At 44.3% G+C, this 20,144-nt stretch overlaps 1 protein-coding gene and 1 long non-coding RNA gene across 12 annotated transcripts in view; one reads left to right on the top strand and one right to left on the bottom strand.

The window, feature by feature from the left end:
- Positions 1 to 20,144, bottom strand: part of FBRSL1 (fibrosin like 1) — a 792,844-nt gene that overhangs the window by 551,689 nt on the left and 221,011 nt on the right. For all 11 annotated transcript variants that reach the window (XM_081174684.1, XM_081174690.1, XM_081174687.1 and 8 more), the window contains exon 2: positions 12,061 to 12,261. In XM_081174684.1, the coding sequence (XP_081030810.1) occupies positions 12,061 to 12,261 (201 nt within the window). The remainder of the gene's footprint in view (positions 1 to 12,060; positions 12,262 to 20,144) is intronic.
- On the top strand, positions 1,696 to 10,562 carry LOC308576062. Its single transcript, XR_014003040.1, has 5 exons — positions 1,696 to 2,882; positions 4,273 to 4,412; positions 8,509 to 8,628; positions 8,919 to 10,360; positions 10,393 to 10,562. It is a non-coding gene; the product is annotated as an uncharacterized lncRNA (long non-coding RNA).

Here is a 20,144-nt window from a genome sequence, read left to right as displayed (position 1 = left end):
GATGGAGAGAATTGTTCGAGACGTCAGAAGATGAGGAAGATTCGTTTCGGGGTTTTAGCCCTTCACCTCCCAGGGGGGAGGAATTGGGAGGGGGTGAGGGGGGCCCTGGAGGGGAGGTGGATGTCAGGGAACTGCCATCAGAGCATCAGGTGGTGGAGGGACTCAGGCAGGATGAAAGAGACTCAACTGCTGAAGCAGGGACCAGCAGGGGGAGGAGTGGGTCTCTGAGGGAATGCGAGCAGGAGGGAGGGCTCAGGGAGGCTTCCAGCGAAGACAGTGGGGAGGTATCGGAGTCTCCCATAGGGAGACCCATACCTCGCAGGAAACTGTCACGCCGTGAGTCCAGGAGACGCGTTTCCGTTAAGGAACTTCTTTGCTGGAAACGCTTCCGCAGACAGCCACTGTCGGACTCTACTAGTGACTAGAGCAGACATGTCTGAGGAGCTCCGTCACACACGGAGGTTTGTGGGGGCGCACAAACTCTGAGGGAGCACGTTTTCACGCACAAGCAGCTAATCAAACCCTCACAGTAGCAATAGACCCTTTGCAGTTCCTTCAATTTGGGCATTAAAATCCTCACAATAAGTATAAATCTGCTCCAGTAGGGATGTTAGATATGACCAAATCTTGGTGGTCAGTGATAGACTGTTAGTAGGGGTAAGGTAGGAAGAAGAGAAAGATTCCTAATTCAGCTTTGATCTGTACTGCCAAAAGGTAATTATTCCAAAATCTGCTATCAAAGCTTCTCCTATCAAATCAAGTGATATTAAGGTGGTCAAGCCCTCACTTGCTTGCAATAAGGAAACCGGTGGGAAAATACACTGCAACGTGTTTGTTGCAACACTGTCTAATACTTCCAGAAAATGGGTGGATTGCATTCGGAAGCATCCTCTCTCTCAGCCTGACCTACCTCACAAGGCTGTTATGAGGACAAAATGGAGAGAGAGAGAGAGAGCGCATGGCACTTTGAGTTCCTTGGAGGAAAGGTGGAATATAAATGTAATAATAATAAATAAATAATTGAATCTTTAGTGAGGCTTTATACTTTTGCTGCATTACAGTGGTGCCCCGCAAGACGAATGCCTCGCAAGACGGAAAACTCGCTAGACGAAAGTTTTCCGTTTTGGAGGTGCTTCGCAAAACTAATTTCCTATGGGCTTGCTTCGCAAGACGACAATGTCTTGCGAGTTCCTGCTGGGTTTTTTTCCTCCCCCCCTTTTTTCTAAGCCGCTAAGCCGCTTATCAGCTGATCCGATCAGCAGATAAACCGCTAAAAGCCGCTAATAGCGCTAATCCTTCAATGGGCTTGCTTCGCAAGACGAAAAAAACCGCTAGACGAAGAGAATCACAGAACAGATTCTTTTCATCTTGCGAGGCCCCACTGTATATTTGAATTCTCTGTTTTGCCCTGATTCTTCCCCCCCAAAAAATTGATTCAGCAATAATAACATAGGCTCCACCCCACAAAACAGGGTATATAAAAAAACATATTTACATAAACAAATACTAATCATTGCAAAGTTGGCATTCCAAGCATTTAAAACAGAAAATATTTAAAATAAATAAATCGTGATTGGGATTCCAAGATAGAAAGATTAATAAGCACCCCCCCCCCACAGAATTATTAATTCTGTCCTTAACAGCAGACTAAAAACATGACTTTAAAAATCTAACTGGCTAAATTACAATAAAATAAAATAAAAAACAAAAACAAAAATCATTTGGATTAAAGCCAACATAAAAGGCAGGGAAGGAAGGACCAGTCAAGCCTCACTTGAGAATCTGTTCCATCATTAGAGAAAGAATCCTTTCTTAACAACTGTGGTCAAGACACATCAGAGCAACTCAAGGCATGAGAGTGGATGGAGGGTTGCACTTCAGAAACCTGTAGGCCATATGCCCCCCCCCACTGCCTTCAAGAGCACATTTTAATCCACTGTGAACCAGAGTAGATTGTAACGCAGCCTCTCTTTTCTTAAAGGTTTCCACAAATGGATGCACCACAGTTCAACGGGCTAAAGAATGCTGCTGCCAGCACTTTGCTTATAGCCGCTGCACAGCTGAATGTAAGTGAAAAGGTTCAGAAGGCAGGAGGAGAGGGAGAGAGGGAGGCAGAGAAAAGAAACCTCAGACTATTATTCTCCCTCCCCCCCACCCTAAACACTATCATTATTTTTAATCCCATCCTATAATTTGTGGTTGCAGTTGACACAGATCTTTTGAATGCTTGAGGTTAATAATACTGCCACAGCACACAGTCCTGGACGGTTCCCAATAGCTTCCTGTCCTCAAGAGAGCACTTTCAGCTGCAGTATCGCAGCTCCACAGCTAGATTTTAATTTTTTTTGGCGTAGTATCTTAAAGTTCACCAGGAAGCAGAGAACACAGAACAACCCTATTTATTATTTAATCGCTTATTGCATCTATGCTCCAAGAAGTGGGGTGTTGCTTAGCAACGAAGAAGAGTGGCATGAGCTTCACTGAGGGAGTACCTGTTTTGACTGGCTGCGTAGTTTTAAGGGAGTTTTTCTTCTGAGTGTTTCAGTTGAATGCCGCTGTTCCTTTCTCAAATTATGCACTGTTATTGTTCCATCTGTATTATATTTGAAGAACTTTGCTAACAATACGAATTCTGGGCGTTTGCACAGATGCACTGTGATATCACTATGGGTCAACCCCTTGCAGTCATGCAGAAGATGGAGTAGGCTTGTTCTGTGTCGCTCCAAAAAGCAAGACAAAGAACTAACGGATGAAAAATGTAGAGAAGCAGATTTTGTTGTAGCATTAGGAGAAGCTCCCTAATGGTAAGAGACTGTCTCAGGAAGTGGTGGGCTCTCCTTTGCTGGAAGCATTTAAGCAGAAGTGGACTGTCATCTGTTAGGGTCAGTGCAGCTGAATCCTGCATTGAGAATTCAGGTTACCGGTAAATCAGATGGCCTCCAAGATCCCTTCCAAGGCTATGATTCTATAACATATACAGTCAACTGGCACTGATCATGCCCTTAATGGGAGAAGCCATAACTCAGTGGTACAGCACATGGCTTTCATGAAGAAGGCTCCGTGTTTTATTGTTGAAATAGGATTAATGGAAAACACGTTCTGCCCAGAGAACTGCTGCAAGAGTAGTAGGCCATACTGGGCTAGATGGTCAAATAGTCCAACCTTGTCTAAGGCAGCTGCTTATATGGAACTATATACCATATTTTTCACTCTGTAAGACGCACCAGACGACAAGATGCACCTAGTTTTTGGAGGAGGAAAACAAGAAAAAAAATATTCTGAATCTCAGAAGCCAGAACAGCAAGAGGGATCGCTGTGCAGTGAAAGCAGCAATCCCTCTTGCTGTTCTGGCTTCTGGGATAGCTGCGGGGCCTGCATTCGCTCCATAAGATGCACACACATTTCCCCTTACTTTTTAGGAGGGAAAAAGTGAGTCTTATAGAGCAAAAAATACGGTACCTAACTGTAAAACTCGTTGTTGCTTTTAAGGCTGTAAGAATTGTCCAATTTGATGCCTGACAGATGTTTTCAACTACAACTCTCATCATCCCCCATCTGTGTAAGTAGTGGTCAGGGATGATGGGAGTTGTGGTCCAAACTTTATGGAGGGGACCAGGATGGGAGATATTTAAAAAATGATCAAGTAGATGCATCCCTAGCAGGAAAATTCTGTTAGGCTTCAGTTGTTGCCAAGTTTAAAGGACTGAGTGTGTTTCGTACAAGCTTTTCCAGTTAACTCAGAACCACTGTAATTACTAGAGAAAACACAAAGGGCCTCTACATTTATAAGCAAGCTAATTTCTTCCATTTCAACTACTGAACAGCTGAACATCATAGTGCAGCATCTTCCTGCAAAACAAGCCAGACCTATTCAATGATAACTTCTTGTTTATTTTGTGTTTTCTTATTATCTGAGGCCAAGGTGACATAACAGAAGGTGCCTGCCTTTTCCTCCCAAATAAAGAAAGGATTTTGCACACAACAAAGAGGGTGGGGGGAAACTGCAAGGCTGGTGTACTGAGTTTGCCAATTAAATCCAAGGGAAGGAGAGAGTCTGAGATACAATTACGGCTTTCTGTAAATTACTTCATGTAATTAAATCTGCTTCCCTAAATTACAAACCATTTAGCTCTTCTTTTATAATAATGTAAGCAATGACCAACAACAACCTTTTTATGGAGCCTGATGTCATAAAAGTTGTTAGCAACAAAATTTTCTGTCTCCTCATTTCAAAGCAGTCATTGTAATGAGATCCATTTTATGTCTACCCAGAAAGCTGCTCCGAGGATGAGAGGGAGAGAGAGCACTTTGTTCTTCAAGACACTGCTCTAGGGCTGGGACCGTATTTGACGAACCATGGCCTGTTTGGAGTTTGCTACTGATCAGCTAATGAGCAGGCACGGGTGTTAAAGGTGTTTTGCAAAAGAGGTTTCGTCAAAAGGAAGCTTTTATTTTATTTTATTTTTGTGCAGTGTAACAGAGGTTCAACAGCTCTTCTCTCCTCCTATTCACAAAATTGATGGCTCACAATTTTGAATTGAATCTGGAAGGGCCATATCTCAGTAGCACAGCATGTGGTTTGCATGAATAACATCCCAGTGTCAATCTCTGACCACTCCATGTAAAAGCGTCAGGTAACAGGTGATGAGAAAGACCTATCTCTGCCCAAGACCTTGGCATAAACACTACTGGACTATGGCTGTACACACCCTATACCTTTAAAGCATATCTGAAGCATATTTACCACCCACAAAGAATTATGGGCATTGTAGTTTGTTAAGGTTTGCTGGGAATTTTAACTCTCTGAGGGGAAAAATAATGTGCACAGACATTTTTTGAGTGTCAATGTGCTTCAAAAGTGTGCACTGAAGGTATATAGCGTGTGCACGTGGCTACAAAGTTCACTGGGCAGCCTTGGAAGTCCCAGGCTGTGTACACACCATTCATTTAAAGCACATGACTTTACCCAAAGAATTTTGGGAACTGTAGCTACAATTCTCAGCACTCTTAACAAACTACAGTTCCCAAGGATGCTTTGGATAAAGTCATGTGTCTGGGTTTGGGCACTGGGCGGGTCGAGGTTTTCTTTTAAACCCCCAGAAACAAACAACCAAATCCTATGCACACTTTCCTGGGGGTAAGCTCCTCTGAATCATAGGTCCTTTTTCACCCAAGTAAAAATTCTCATTTGCAAGGTCCTCAAACTGCAGTTAATTTGCAAAGTACAGGGGCTTTCGTTCCGATTGGAATCAAAGCATTTTAGGGTTGGAACAGACTTTTGAAATAATCAAGTCCAATTCGCTGCTCAGCATGTGTTCGACAACAATGAACAAATACATTTAAAAAGGATGAAGAGGGTGCGCCTCAGATTATAGGAGGTGGTAGCTATCAATGTCCTTGTCAGGTTGCATGGCGGGGTAATCTGTGTGGGCATTTTCTGTTTCACCTCAGGCAGAAAAATGTCTTGAGCTGGTCTGGGCTATGGCTGTGGGTCCTCCATTATAAGGGAGCACAGGACACAAATGGACTTCTCAGTAAACATATGTAAGATTGTGCTGTTCACTGGATTATACAGTGGCAGGTATAAAAGAGACCTGATATTGCACCAAAGGCTATTGGGGTAAAGTCAACACAGCTGCTCTCCCTTCTGATTTTTTTATTTATTTTAAAGCTAGCAATTATTCAGGCCTGTCTAGAACTAGAACTCAGGTAAGGGAAAGGATGCCTGACAGATGGGGCCCTACCTTTCAAATTTCCCAACTCCCTCTTCTAACCTGACAGGAGGCGCTAGGCCCAGAAGGGGTTGCTTAGCAACCATGCTACTCTCTAGCATGGGGAAAATGGATGTGGTAGGCCCAGATGTGTAGCAGGGAGAACCCTTAGCCCCTGAAATGCCATCTCCAGAAGCAAACAGCTATGGGTTTTTACAGAGATAGAAAGAAGGGATGACGACAAATTAAAACAATGAAAGTGGGGGGAGGCGGAAGGCTAGTTTCTCAGAAAAAAATTGAAAAGAATAGTGCCTGTACATTTTGCCTCATAGCTCAAGTTCTAGAAAATATTCTTTTTAAAAAAGAAAGAAAGAAAGCCACCCCCAGAATGGACGCCAATGCAAACAGCCCCTTTCTCCCTAGGCAACCTGTACCTGCTGCTATTCCTCTCAATGTTGCTGTCCCACCCCTTCAAACAAATGCTTAAACGAAGAAGAACCATGTATTTAGCAAGCCGAGCATCGCTTGCTTCTTTTTTTCGCATAGACGTGCCGCAGAGCTGTGTGCTGGCAGTAAGAAGCTTTAACACACCAGGATAAGCTCTGTTAAAATGACAGGGTTTCCCCCTTACTCGGTTGTTTTCTAACTCCCTCCCTGCTGCCACCGCCGCACCATGCCCAACAGTTCCCCTGCACTTTGTATTCTGCTTTCAGCATCAAAATGCCTAACCGGGACTTAAAGCAGATTTTTAAATTAGTTCCTGACAGTGCAAACAGATTGCTATTGATTGAAATGAGCCTTATTTTAGTTCTTTAGATGAGCGGCCCTAATGACTAAATACTGTATTGCCCATTTCAACACTTTGTGCTGGGGCTCCCCAGTGGTTTCTTAGGCAGCTGCGAATTCTCTGTGCCTTGCAGATTACTAGGAACGAACAGGAGAGAGCCATCTGTGACTTCAGAGCATGTGGCAGCGGCTTTCAGGCTGAGCTAAGAACTTAACAATGGAGAACACCACCCTCCTCGACCCCCCTGAAACAGGCACATTGCTGGGTGCCATTTTGAAAGCTCTGAACTCGCATGTCCAGTGTCCGTATTGGGGGCTAATCCAGCACGCCAGTTGGTTTAATCCGGCCCCCGTGGCAGTTTATTTCCTGGGTAAAATCCTTTTTTTAAAAATCCCTCAACGACTTCAATCCTAAAAAGAAGCTCAACAACTTTGGGGTAAAATCCTAAAAATAGCTCAACAACTTAAATCTTTAAAAAACTTTGGTTGGCTCTTTAGTCGGCCCTCACGGCCCTTCACTTCATCAAATCTGTCCCTCTTTGAAAAAAGTTTAGACACCACTGCAACCAAATAGGACCATACATTTTCTTGAATGAAACTCACAGGACTAACAAATTTACTATGGCATAACCTTTTGTGGGCTACTCGCCCGACTTCATCAGATGCAATTTGCTAGTTGGGGGTCACCAACAGAGTGCCTATGGGTGCAATGGGGCCCTTGAGGTCTTCCCTGGAATACACAAAGTCCCCGAGGTCTTGTCTCTGCCCCCTTGGTCAGGAGGGGCTTACATAAGTTGTCTTTTCCTCTACTGAAAGGTACATAGAGCTTTAGGAGGAAGTTAGAACAACACTATTTCCCACTTCCTCTTTCCTCCATTCCGCTTGCCTTTACATTTAAGCTGAACTTCACTAGCTTAGCCAGGACTTTCTTTCCTGCCGGGCTGCATTTACAGTTCTATATGGGATGCTTAACTGCAGGAGGAGCAGTCAAGGAGAAGCGAAAAGGGCAGAGAGGGTGCCAGCAGCAGCTGCACGTTTCTCAAATCAGGCAGTGTCTGAACTGGGAGGGAGAAAGCTAGTCTGAGATTTGCCTCCACCGGCTTACTTGCTGTTTTTAAAGGGTGCTTCTGGGTGAAAACCAACCAGGTGGAAAACCCGCTTTAAAAACATGTAAGAAAAACCCCATCGGCAAGCCTGATGAAGTTCTGCTGTATATATAAAACAAGTGGGATCTGCAACAAAATGTTGCAGTGTGGAGTACTGTTTATGTTATAATAAAGAGCATTTTCATAGACTATCTTCAGCTTTCTTTATCAGTGGTTGTAACCACCATTTTCCACATGCCCAATGCCCCAGAATGAGGCCTAGGTTTAGGGCTGGCTGGTTCCCATTGAGACTGGTAGGGCTGAAGGGAAAGAGAACAAGGTCACAATTACAGCATGCATGTAAAAGGCATTTAAACCACACTGCTTTTCTCAAAGAATCTTGGCTACTGTAGTTTGTTGAGGATGGTGAGAACTGGAGCTCCGTGAGGCAGTATACTACAGTTCCCATGATTCTTTGGAGGAAGCTATGTGCTTTAATAGTGTGTTAATTGTACTTTAAAGGTGTGGCGTGGTGTTGGCAGAGCCAGGGGCAGGCAGAGCCAATTAATTTTAGTTTGGTCTCCATCCTCTTCCCCAATGAGTTCAAGAAGGGCAACGCTGAAACAAAGGGAGATCTGCCTACCACCAGCTTGTGGCCCCTGGAAAGTTGCCCAGAAGGGAATGTGGCCCCCGCAGGCTATGAGTGTAAAAATATTTCTGTGAGACAAAGGGTATTTGCAATCCAGGTCTGTACCTCTTTCCTTCCTTTGCTCCTTTCTCCACCTCTTCCTATTAATTGTTTTTTTTAATATACTAATTAAAAAAATAAAAACATCTCCCCTACCCCCACTCACCAGTTTCTATACCGACAGATAAGGTGGAGAATTTCTGGAGGCTATTTTAGCCCAGCTTTTCTCTCTTATCAGGGACAGCAAGTGAGGAAACCTTTGCTGTTAGCAATACAAATGCTGCTGCAGCAGCCATGGAACTATCAAGCTGATGACTGAGCACCAAGTTCCCCCTGCAAACATCCCAGATGAGCAGCTGTAAGTGATAAATGGCCTGCCACCCCCCTGGTGCTTTTCTCTCTTCACCTCCTTAGCTTTGAACAAACATGTTAGTTCAAGCAAAGGCTGCTGGGGCAGCCCCCATTGTGTATGACTGGCAGGCTAGACTACTGCCATCTCAGGAGTTTGTTAAATGCATTGTCAAATTTTGAATGCATGGGGGAAACGGCTGGAGGCCTCGAGCAGGGAGGGGAGAGGGGGAACAGCCCAAATCGGTATGCCTCTCACATTCTCCAGCACTCCTTGCCTCTCTCTCTCTCTCTTTGCAGCTCTAAATTCGCCGCCAGGCACCACACAGGAGAAAGCCGAATCACAGAAAGCATACGAAAATTGTGTTTGTAAACCACGCCACACACACGCTCACATCTGTCGGGGCGTTGCAGTTGCACCCAGCAGCGCAGATACTGCTTTGAGCAGGTTGTTGGACTCAACAGCTTCTAAGTAGGGATGGGCAAACCTGTCAGGTTTGGTTTCTCTGTTTCTTGTTTTTCCATTCTTAAGTTTGGATTCCCCACATTGCCACACCAATTTGGATTCTTTAAATTAAAACAAAAACGTGAAAATCCAGCAGCATTTTAGTGCAAACTTCTCCTGATAATAATTGTAAGCAATTTTGCCTAATCAGATATTTGCAAAGAGGTTTCCCTCTGTAAAATGCATTTTTAAACATTAGTTTCACTAATGTAGACATTTTGTACACACTGCATGGCTAGAGAACTGCATTCCAAGATTTAGAGAAACACGAATTTTGAGGGGTGGCTGTGTTTTGATTTGTGTATTGTTTTGGAAGGTATGAATTAGCTAGGCTTGCCTTTAAATGCCAAGTGAATCATATTTGCCCTACATCCCTACCAGCAAGTTCCCACAGGTTATATCCAACATGAGAAAGGGCCTTTTCATTGGTGGCTCCCCCATGCAGTTGAACCCACTTGTCAAAGGACCCTACAAAATTGGGAGATGCCCTTCTTGTGATGATGCCCACAAGAGAGAAGGCAAGCCATTTCCCTCAAAGCATCTAAGGGGGCCCTGAGGACAATCTTTAAAACTTAATCTAACCATGACCTGGTTCCCTATGTTTCTAAATTTTGAGGAACAGCCAAAGAAGTAGAATGCAGAAAGAATTAGGAATTCTACTTACACTTTAGATGAATAATCTTTCTTCATAGCACTAGAAAAAATACTTGGGTTGTCAAAAATCACCTTCTATCACCTGAACTATCCACAAATATTTCTTCCCAAAGTCCTCAGCCAAGTCACTGAGCAGGGGGATGTGTCACAATGGAGGACATGACACCAGTAGCTACCTTGCTTTACAAGAGGCATGGCTCCCCTTAATATTCATTTTTCAAATATATCTTTCAGTGGGTTAAGTGGTTTTATTCAATTTATTTAGAAAAGATCTAGAGCTGGCTTCATCTAGCACGGTGCATTTCTGGACAGGACAGGATACACCTTGCAAACACACACACTTTTCAACATGGCGGGGTCACCAAGGGAAAACACTTCTGGCCTAGACTATGGCTGCTGTTTCTCACTTAATAGTTAAAAATAACCCCTCTCAACACCTGTAGCAATCTGTCCAGTATTATGATGGACAGGAGCAAGACTTCACCCTTAGACCTCCTCATCCCCCTGTTTCTTTCAGTTTCTTCCCACTGTGTTCTGCCAATAAACAGCTTTCCTTAGGCTGCAAGGAAGTGGAATGTTATGAGTTTGTGGGTACCAGACTCCCCTGTGTCATAGGTTTCTGGGTGCCAGGCACTCAACCCCTGGACACTGAACATCTGTGGAGTTGATCTAAGCCTTGTTTAAATACACCACAAACCCTATATTTGATTTTTGGCTCTTATAAACTGGTTGAAACCATTTTATTTCATTCACAAAAGAAAATCTGACATGTGATTATGATAAAGGTTTATTGATCCTTTTTGTAATTTGTTATTTGTCTACATTAATGTAGGCTTGCCTGGTGCAATTGTTACATATCTTTAGGCAGGTCTTTGGCTTTTACCTACCTAGGTCCTTTATGCATGGGTGGGATGTTTTAATATTTGTTGTTGTTTTCAGTGCTGGTTTTAATGTATGTACATATACATACATTACACACAGATGTACATATACATTAAGTGTGTGTGTTTATGTCCATGTGTTAGTTTTTTGCTTAAAATACTCTATTGCTTTGAGTTGCAGAGGTAAAAAAGTGACCAATAAATTTAACAAATAAAAACAATAAAGTTCTAATCAGAGTAGACCTGTTGAAATTGAGGAACGTAAGTCAGCTATGTTTATTAACTGCAACAAGACTGTTCTGAGAAGGATACAAACCTATTGTATTACCAAATATTCATACCCTGCCCTTCCATTCTTCCTTCCCCGACAACAAAAGCAACATTTTCCCAGGAGTGCTTACAGCAACAAAAAACATAACTCCAAGAGGGGTAATAATATAAAAAAGACCAACCATAAGCAATCATAATCAAGGCATAAGAAAAAACCCCCAGTAAAACCACTAGATGTGTGGGCAGCTTGTAACTAGACACAGGAGAATGACAATTAAAATACCTCAGAAAATGACATGGGAGAAGATAAAAGGCAGGCCTCTGGAACACCACCACCAAGAAGGCCCTTTCCCAGATGGAGGGCCACTGACAATGACAAAGGCAAGCTAAACTATCAAATATCCTAGTCCCAAACTGTGAAGAGCTACAAAGATACGCACCAGCTGCCTGAATTGGTCCTGAAATGAACCAGGAGACAGTGCAGATGCTTCAATTTCCTTCCTAGAATTTGACTCCAATTTATTGCATTGGCAACTGCCTACAGCCTGGTTCTCCACAGGCAGTAAGAAGTATTTGGTGGATTTCACATTTGGAACTTTGAAAGCCATAGCCAGGCCACAAACACCACCAATTTTGTTAAAAGGTAAGCCACAAGAAACAACTGAGATAATTTGCGTCCGATATGTTCAGGTGCACCAGTGAAACTAAGCCAGCAGAGAGACAAAATGGCAAATACCAAAATAGTCCAACCCCCACCCCTACACACTTAATTCTTGAAATAAACACTTTTCTAAAGCAGGGTTGGGGGACTTATGGCACTCCAGATGATGTGGGCTCCCAACTCCCATCAGCCCTAGTAAGCATGGATAATGGTCAGGGATAACGGGAGTTCTAGTTCAGCAATATCTGGGGACCCAAAATTGGGGAACGCAACTCAAACGAAACAAGCCGAAGCTCCGCAATTTCCCCGAGTGTGACACACCCACAAACATCTGTATGAATCTTAAGTTCAATGCAAATAATATTACATCCAAATAATATTAACAGCAGTAAGCAAATAATAACAACATTAACACTTGCCTCCCCCCAAGTAACCACCCGCACCAAAGGTGGGAGATAACCTTTGTCCTACCTGCGTGTGGATTTTCAACGGGATTTTCTTCTTCACCCTCTCCTTCCCTCGATCCGTCTCTCTCCCCGAACTCATGGCATCGTTATTGTGGCCATTTTCGCTTGGCTCAGCTGACACACAGTGTTCAGATTCTCTGGGCTTCTTTCCTGGATGTCTCTCCCATTTTTCCTTTCTCTCTTGTGGCTTCAATGACATATCCTTCTGTAAAAAAAGGAGTAAATCAGAAAGAGGAAGTGAAAAAAAGGTATTTCATAAAACACTACTGGCTACTTCGCTTTCCCACTGTTTTAATCCGGACCACTTGGCCCCCTGTTACATTTAAAACACCTATTTACATTTAAATATCTTGCTCTGCACTGTTCGCCTCTGGCACACAGCATTCCAAATGTGTTGATACCAAAGATTTGTATAACGGTGTTACGATATTGGCAACTTTACTTTCAATTCCTTTCCTAATGATTTCTCACATGGAATTTGTTCGGGGGACAACTGTTGGGGAGGCTCTCGTTCTGGGTCTCCTGCACTGAGCGGGAAGCTAGTCTGCTTAGCCTACAAGACCCCTTCAACTCTACAGTTTCAACCATAAAATATTGTTGCCATTGAAGAAGCATTGAGAAAGACACTGGAGAAGAGGAAGGAGCAAAGACAGAGACCAGAGTGATGCCTATATGTGACTTTACTGAAAATCAAAATGGCACCCTGGACCTCCTCCATATTCCCTTATTCACCGCAAGGTGAAGTACCTTGCTTGTCTGTACAACATGCAGCAAACAAAGAAAAAGCCATGATAAACCAGGGGCAGAGTCAGAAAACCATATGGAAGGAGTAGGGAACCCTTTTCAACTGGAGAGCATCATTCACTTCTAGGCAACCTTAAGAGGGCCACATACCAGTGGTGGGCCAGAAGCAAACATATAGGGAGCAACCCATGTTCATTTTACCTTTGTATTCAAATTCCTCCCTCCCTCCTGGGCAATCCAGAAGAATGGTCAGAGATCATTCTAATGAGGCAAAAGCACATGAGGAGGGGAAAAAGGAAACCCATTGAGAGGTGTGGCCTGGGGAAATTCCAAGGGCCAGACAGAGCACCCTAGAGGTCCGCATTCAGCCTGAGATTCCCCATCCTAAGTCTTCCTAGGCCAATCTCAACACTCAACACTACACTGTATGAGCTCTCTTCAAACATAATAAAATAAAGTATCATCAGAAATGCAAGAAGCTATATAATATCTCATCTATGGAACAGAAGTAATGCTATTATCCACAACCTTATCCAGGAACAATGAGAGGATAGTGAACTGCAAAAGGTTGCAAGCATATTTTTTTTTTAAAGTACATTAAATGTTCTGCAATTGCCTTTTTGTCTCAGACACAACAGCGACATCTCTATTCAGTCTCTGTACAAACTGGAGGCTGCAACAGAAACCCATTTGTTCATTTCGTGCTCGCTTTTGCACTCTTTAAGTCCATGGAAACCTGAAAGAAAAAACTAGGAACTAAGATGAAATGCCCTGCTGGCTGCACTATGCTATTTTCTTTCCCCCCAGTTTTTAATTAACAGATCGTTGCACGCATAAGGGGCCACATAGGTTCAGCACCAAAAAAAAGAAAGAAAGAAAGAAAGAAAGAAAGAAAAAAGGCTTATTTATTTATTTAGGCAGGCACAGCAAAGCTATATACACACTGACATTTTAGAGCGGTTCATTATCACCTACAATGACATTTTATTTTGCTGCAAGCAGCTAATTCGTTTATGCAGCATCTGGTCATATAGCAAAGTGATTTTTTTGGCAAGGGAAACCCCATTCCTCTGCAAGCAAAGCACGGATATAGAAGGCATGGCAAGAACTGTTGTGCAACATGGCTATAGGCTATATAGATCATTCAGACTGCCCATGTATTTGTGTGCAGCCTGACAACTTCGCAAGCAGACCCAAACGACAACTGGTCAGTTGCAGCCACTCCTTATTGAATTTGATGGTGGGGAACATCAGATTGAAAACCTGGGTGAGCCGTGAAGCTCCCTTGATGGCTCTAGGCGAGAAATTCTCTCTCAGTATGAGCTGCATTGGTCCTACCAGTCAGTGTTGTGTTGTGGTTAGAGAATGAGTGGCTGACCAGGGCCATCTTACCCATAGGTGCTAGGGGTGCGGGGCACCCAGGCGCCGGGCTCTCAGGGGTGCCAGGCCAAGAGTCCGGGGCCTAAAAGTTGAGTCCGGGGAAGAGCCCACCCGTCGGTCGGAGTGCTGCGGCGGGCTCTTCTGCTGTGAGGGGCTCTGCACCGCAAGTTGGGGGGCAACTGAGCCAGCGAGAAGCTGAGGTGGCTGGCCGGCTCCGCCCTCCTGCGCGCCTGGGACTGGGCAACCGGAGGGGGGCACCGGGCAGATCTTTGCACCCAGGCGCTGCATATGCTTAAGACAGCCCTGTGTCTGACCTATAGACCGCAAGCCACATCTGGCCACCAAGCTGTAGGAAGTGACACACCAGCCCACACAATGGTGGTGTGGGAAGAAATGCTGCCTTTTACTCTTAAAGAGCAGTCAGGGGGTTTATCTCCAATCTCAGCTCTAAGCACCACAAACTGGAGATAAAAGTCCCACCCCGCCTCCTTATTTGGAACAAAAGGATTCCTCCAACCCACTGCTGGAGTCAGGAGGGCTGGAGAAGCCACTGGTTAGTCTTAAAAGAGCAAACAGGGGCTTTGGCTCTGTCTCAGTGCCGTGCTGCTTAGCATTTATATATATATAAATTTATTTATATGTATATATGTGTATGTGTATATATATGTGTGTGTGTGTGTACACAAACACACACACACACACACACACACACACACACAAACACACACACACACATATATATATATATATATGTATGTATGTTGTAGTTTGCTCTGTTTAGAGCATCCAACTATAGACCCATGTTCAAATCCCCACTTGGTCACCTATTGCTCATTCTAACCGACCTCACAGAGTTGTTGTGAGAATACAATGTAAAAGAGATAAAATAAATGAAACAACAACAACAACGGCAATACCCCTGCTGCCTCCGGTTGGCAGATGTCAAGCGGCATTTAGACAGATAAAGCAAGCCCATGATCACAGAGTCTATCAGGCAGCTTTCCTGGTTAAAGTTCAATGTATTTATTTGCTTACTTAAATATTTCCAACCTGCTTCTTAGTTTAACACTCTTGCGTCAGCTAATGGCATTTTAGAACAACAGCTCTATTAATGCCACGGCAACCAGAACACAATAAAATGTTAAAATACTGAAAACAGACTCAACCAGCAGCTGGCAATATCCTCTCCTTCTAAAAGAAGTGTTTATAGTTCCAGAGGGACATCTCCTCTGGGATACGATATCGCAAGGGACTTGAGCAGGGCACCCCATCCCTCTGCCAATACAGGCACAGGCAACTAATTGTGTTTGGTCCCCCTTCTCCTCCCTGATGCCAGGGCCTCTCCCCCCCCCCCCAACTGAATGTAAGTAAGAAGACAGGATCGACTGAAGTTGGTAGGGCAATGCCTCATTCTCCCTAAAGGACCAGCCTCCACTGCCACGACTGACCAATGTGTGCTGAAAATGCCCAGGTGAATGGATCAGAAAGGAGGTGCATGAGAATGCCCTGCTATCAGAGAAGAACCTATGCAAATGCACACTAGCTGGGTTGTTGCAAGGACAAAATAGGATACCAAAAAAATGTATGACATGCTCACCTGGGAGCTCGGGCTGTTGATACTCATCTAATGAACTGGGCAGCTTCCCACAGGATGCAGTCCTATGCTTTCCAGGAATACGACATTTATATACAGTGGTGCCTCGCAAGACGAAAAGAATCCGTTCTGTGATTCTCTTCGTCTAGCGGTTTTTTCGTCTTGCGAAGCAAGCCCATTGACGGATTAGCGGATTAGCGTTATTAGTGGCTTTTAGCGGCTTATCTGCTGATCGGATCAGCTGATAAGCGGCTTAGCGGCTTAGAAAAAGGGGGGGAGGGAAAAAAACCAGCAGGAACTCGCAAGACATTGTCGTCTTGCAAAGCAAGCCCATAGGAAATTCGTTTTGCGAAGCACCTCCAAAACGGAAAACCCTTTCGTCTAGCGGGTTTTCCGTCTTGCGAGGCATTCGTCTTGCGGGGCACCACTGTATGTACCTTAACTGTGGCTCCATGAGATGTAAAGGGACATCTCAAGACCTCAGGTTATTGCAATCTATCAGTAAGAAATCGTTTTGTTCTTTTTTAATTGGAGGCCCTGGCTTTGAGACAACCACCCTCCCACCCACCAATAGCTTCTCACAGGTCAGAAATCTCACTGTTTGCTCAGCCCAGGTTTAAACCCTTCCCTAATCTTCTCTGTTTACACAGCTTATTGAGATTCCAGAGCGTGAAGGAGGAGTAATATCCTTGGGGCTTTGCAGAAGCGTGTGCCATGACTATATCTACTTTAGCAGTCCCAATGCACAGTTCATGGCTGGGAGAGTCATGATTTCACTGTCTAACTACAGTGCGCAGACCAGCGCTTTCTGCTTCAGTCATCACATGAGGAAGCTCACAGCATTAAGGCCACATGTATTTGACCAAATGCTGTAGTGGGAATAGCCACATATTCATTTCCAGAGCAGTTAATTGGAGAAATGGAATTCCAGAGCGGCAGCTAACATTTGCTGGTTTACAGCCTGCCCTATAAATTGGGGTGAGAAACCTCCAGATGCTCTTAAGACTCCAGCTTGCTCCAGCCAACATGCCCAATGGTCAGGGATGCTGAAGTCCAGCCATATCTAGTGCCCATCAATGTTAGGCAAGGAACAATAAAGTCTGAATCTGCACAAGTTTAAATTAGAAGTGATGTACGTATTTCTTCAATGTATAATATAGCCTTTTGAACAAACATCTTAAAGAGTGATTATCCAAAATCACAATTTCAGGTGGACAAACTCAATTTTAAAAGAAGTTGATTATACTGAAAGAAGCTGAGAGAGAGGGAGAGGGAGAGAATCTGTTTGTGAAAATAGAAGAATAGCTAAATGGGGAATATCATACCTTTGGTCTTTTAAATCTTAGCCATACAGTTCCACTGGAAGAAACCTCTCCCCTCCCCACCCTGAAGCACCACAACATTTCCTTAACCCCAGCCTTAACATTTCCACAACGGCAGCTGACATATTCCAGATCAGCCTATGTGACTTTTGCTCTCTGACCCTGTCAAAATCAGATGCCCTGCTTGATAAACTGACAGCTTTGGGAAGGTTAAGATGTTTGAAGCTGCAAGCAGGCTTGCAGGTGTGCAATACTAAAATACAAAAAGAGATTCAAAGAAACTATTCTACTCAAAGTTGTTCCTGACACAGCCATGGCATGAAGTAATCTACTGTTGTGTACAAATCACCAATGGGGAAGCTCTGGCCATCCAGATGTTGTTGGACTACAACTCCCATCATCCCTGACCATTGGTCATGCTGGCTGCAGCTGATGAGAATCAGCAGAGGGCCACCTTTTCCTCATCCCTGGCCTAACACATTTCAATTTAGGACCATTAATTTGGAAGAGGTCAACTCTAACTTGCTTGGATACAACCCCATGTTTGCTTTAAATCAAAGAAATCTGCTTGTGTTTTACACAGCTGTCATAAGGGGGCGGGGAGAATGCCTTAAGAAATTATACACGCACACATTGTACACACACACACACACCACACCACACCACAAAGCAACAGTTAAGCAGCACACAGAGTCACTAACAGAAGCATAAACTATGCACATGGAAACCACTCTCTTAACGTAATCTCATTATATTTATACATAGCAGGAAATACTAGTCAAAAATCCCCACAAACAAGAAAAACAGAAGGGATTCCATTCCCTTGTGTGTGTATATATCCTGGCTGCCACTATCTGTGCTCCGGTAGCAGCTACACTCACCTACTGTAACATGCTCATCGTGGGGCTGCCCTTAAAGACAGTTTGGATTTTCTGCTGGTTGAATACATGACTGCAAGATTAACACAGGCATGATGGTTTGAACATACCTCACCAGTAATTTTTCTAAGGGCACACTGGTTATACCAGTTTGTTTTAGGCTCAATTCAAAGTGCTGGTTTGAACCTTTAAAGCAACATTGAGAGAAAAGCCCAGAAGTGTTACTACTTTGCAAAAAAAATGTACTAGCCTGCTGGACCCTGTCAGGGAAGGAAGGGAACTGGGAGCCCTTTATATCCTCCAACAGCTGCTGTTGCATTTCTACACTGATCACGAAGGAAGGGGACTTCCCTCCTCTGCACCTCTTACCTGGGCCCAGAGGTGGGACATGGGTGCTCAGGTCCTCCTCCTCCACCAGCCCATTAAGCTTGCCAGCATGGAATGTCCATGTACTCGCCTGCATGGAATTCCTTCTCGCCCATGGCGACCAGGTGAGTCCTTAAATACAAAGCTGCTTGAAAGCCCTAAGCAAGCTTAGGGCAAGCTACGTAAAGGACAGTCTCCTCTCGTGGAAGCCTGCCTGACCTTTGTAGCAATCTTCTGAGGCTCTTCTCCCCAGGCTTGTGAGGCAAGGCGGGTGGCTGTCAGAGAGGAGCAGGCCTTTTCACTGATGATGAGCCATCTTTGCAATGACCTCCCCAAACAGATTCAGGGGGCACTTTCTCTGCTGACCTTTTGGTGACAAGTTGAAACCTTAAAAAACAAACAGACCTCAAGGCTTTTTAATTGGCTGCTCTGGTGTTTAAATGATGCTCCATGACTGTTCTGCTGCTAGTTTAGTTTAGTTTATTAAGAAAAGGCAGCTTAGCAAAGTAATGCTATAATATTATTACATGTTTAACAGGAAAAATCTTCCAGTATTGGGCAGAGCAATGTTGGAGGTGGTTTGGACGAGGGCGACGTGTTTTCCAGCAGTCCTCTCTGGGTCCACCAGCCTCCATCTTTATGGGAAGTCAGCAGGGGGAAACCCAATACATCTGCCCAAACAGCAGGCAGGAGCTATTGGAATCCCCACTGGGGATTCTGCAGTAGCCAGCAGAAAACCCCCAAATGGGACAGGGGTTTTTGGGGGGATGGGGTCAACCCTGCTGGCAGCATGCAACAGCAATGGGCCCAATTCCAGGCCTCTTTGCTGCAAAAAACTGACAACTGGCACCATGAACAGGTATTTTTCTTCTCCGCCTGCTTCCCGTTCCCTCAATACAATGACCTGGATATACGGCAGGACTACAGAAGCGGTGGTGCCTATGTCCTACCTGTCAGATGGTGGATTGCAATGACTGCCCGCACCAGACAATTCGAAATCATAGAATTATGTGGGTTAAACCACAGAGCCTAGGGCTTGCCAATCCGAAGGTCGGCGGTTCGAATCCCCATGACAGGGTGAGCGCCCGTTGCCCGGTCCCTGCTCCTGCCAACCAAGCAGTTCGAAAACACGTCAAAGTGCAAGTAGATAAATAGGCACCACTCCAGCAGGAAGGTAAACGGCGTTTCCGTGCGCAGCTCTGATTCGCCAGAAGCGGCTTAGTCATGCTGGCCACATGACTTGGAAGCTATATGCCAGCTCCCTCGGCCAATAAAGCAAGATGAGTGCCGCAACCCCAGAGTTGGCCACGACTGGACCTAATGGTCAAGGGTCCCTTTACATTTACCCCAAGGGTCATCTAGCCAACCCCCTGCAATGCATGAATTGTGCCCACAAGTGTCACTGGGTGGGCTTGAACGACCAACCTTCTGGTTAACAGCCAGACACACTGATCCATTGCACCACAGGCTCCTGAAAACAAGATCCATGCTACATCTATTTTAACTTGGTACCTTGGTACATATCTATTTTCATTTAGCTCAAAAGGTTCACCCCAAAATAATATGATTTCCCAAAGGGCCGTTGTGCGGCACAAAATACACTTATGTACCCGTAGAAACCTCACCTGCACTGCTAAAATCTCAGGAAACTTATTCAATAAACATATAATTAAAAGGGAAGTGTCCCTGCCAAGTAAGCTTTTGCTATAATAATTCTGGCTATGGAAACTTTCACATTAAAAACCTATAAAGCAGTTCAACTATTCATTTGATTCCAATTCACCTTGAGTACCATTCCTTTCAA

Source organism: Podarcis bocagei (genome assembly GCF_964188305.1).
Source record: "Podarcis bocagei genome assembly, chromosome: 16".
Taxonomy (NCBI): Eukaryota; Metazoa; Chordata; class Lepidosauria; order Squamata; family Lacertidae; genus Podarcis; species Podarcis bocagei.
This window is presented reverse-complemented; position numbering and strand designations above follow the sequence as displayed.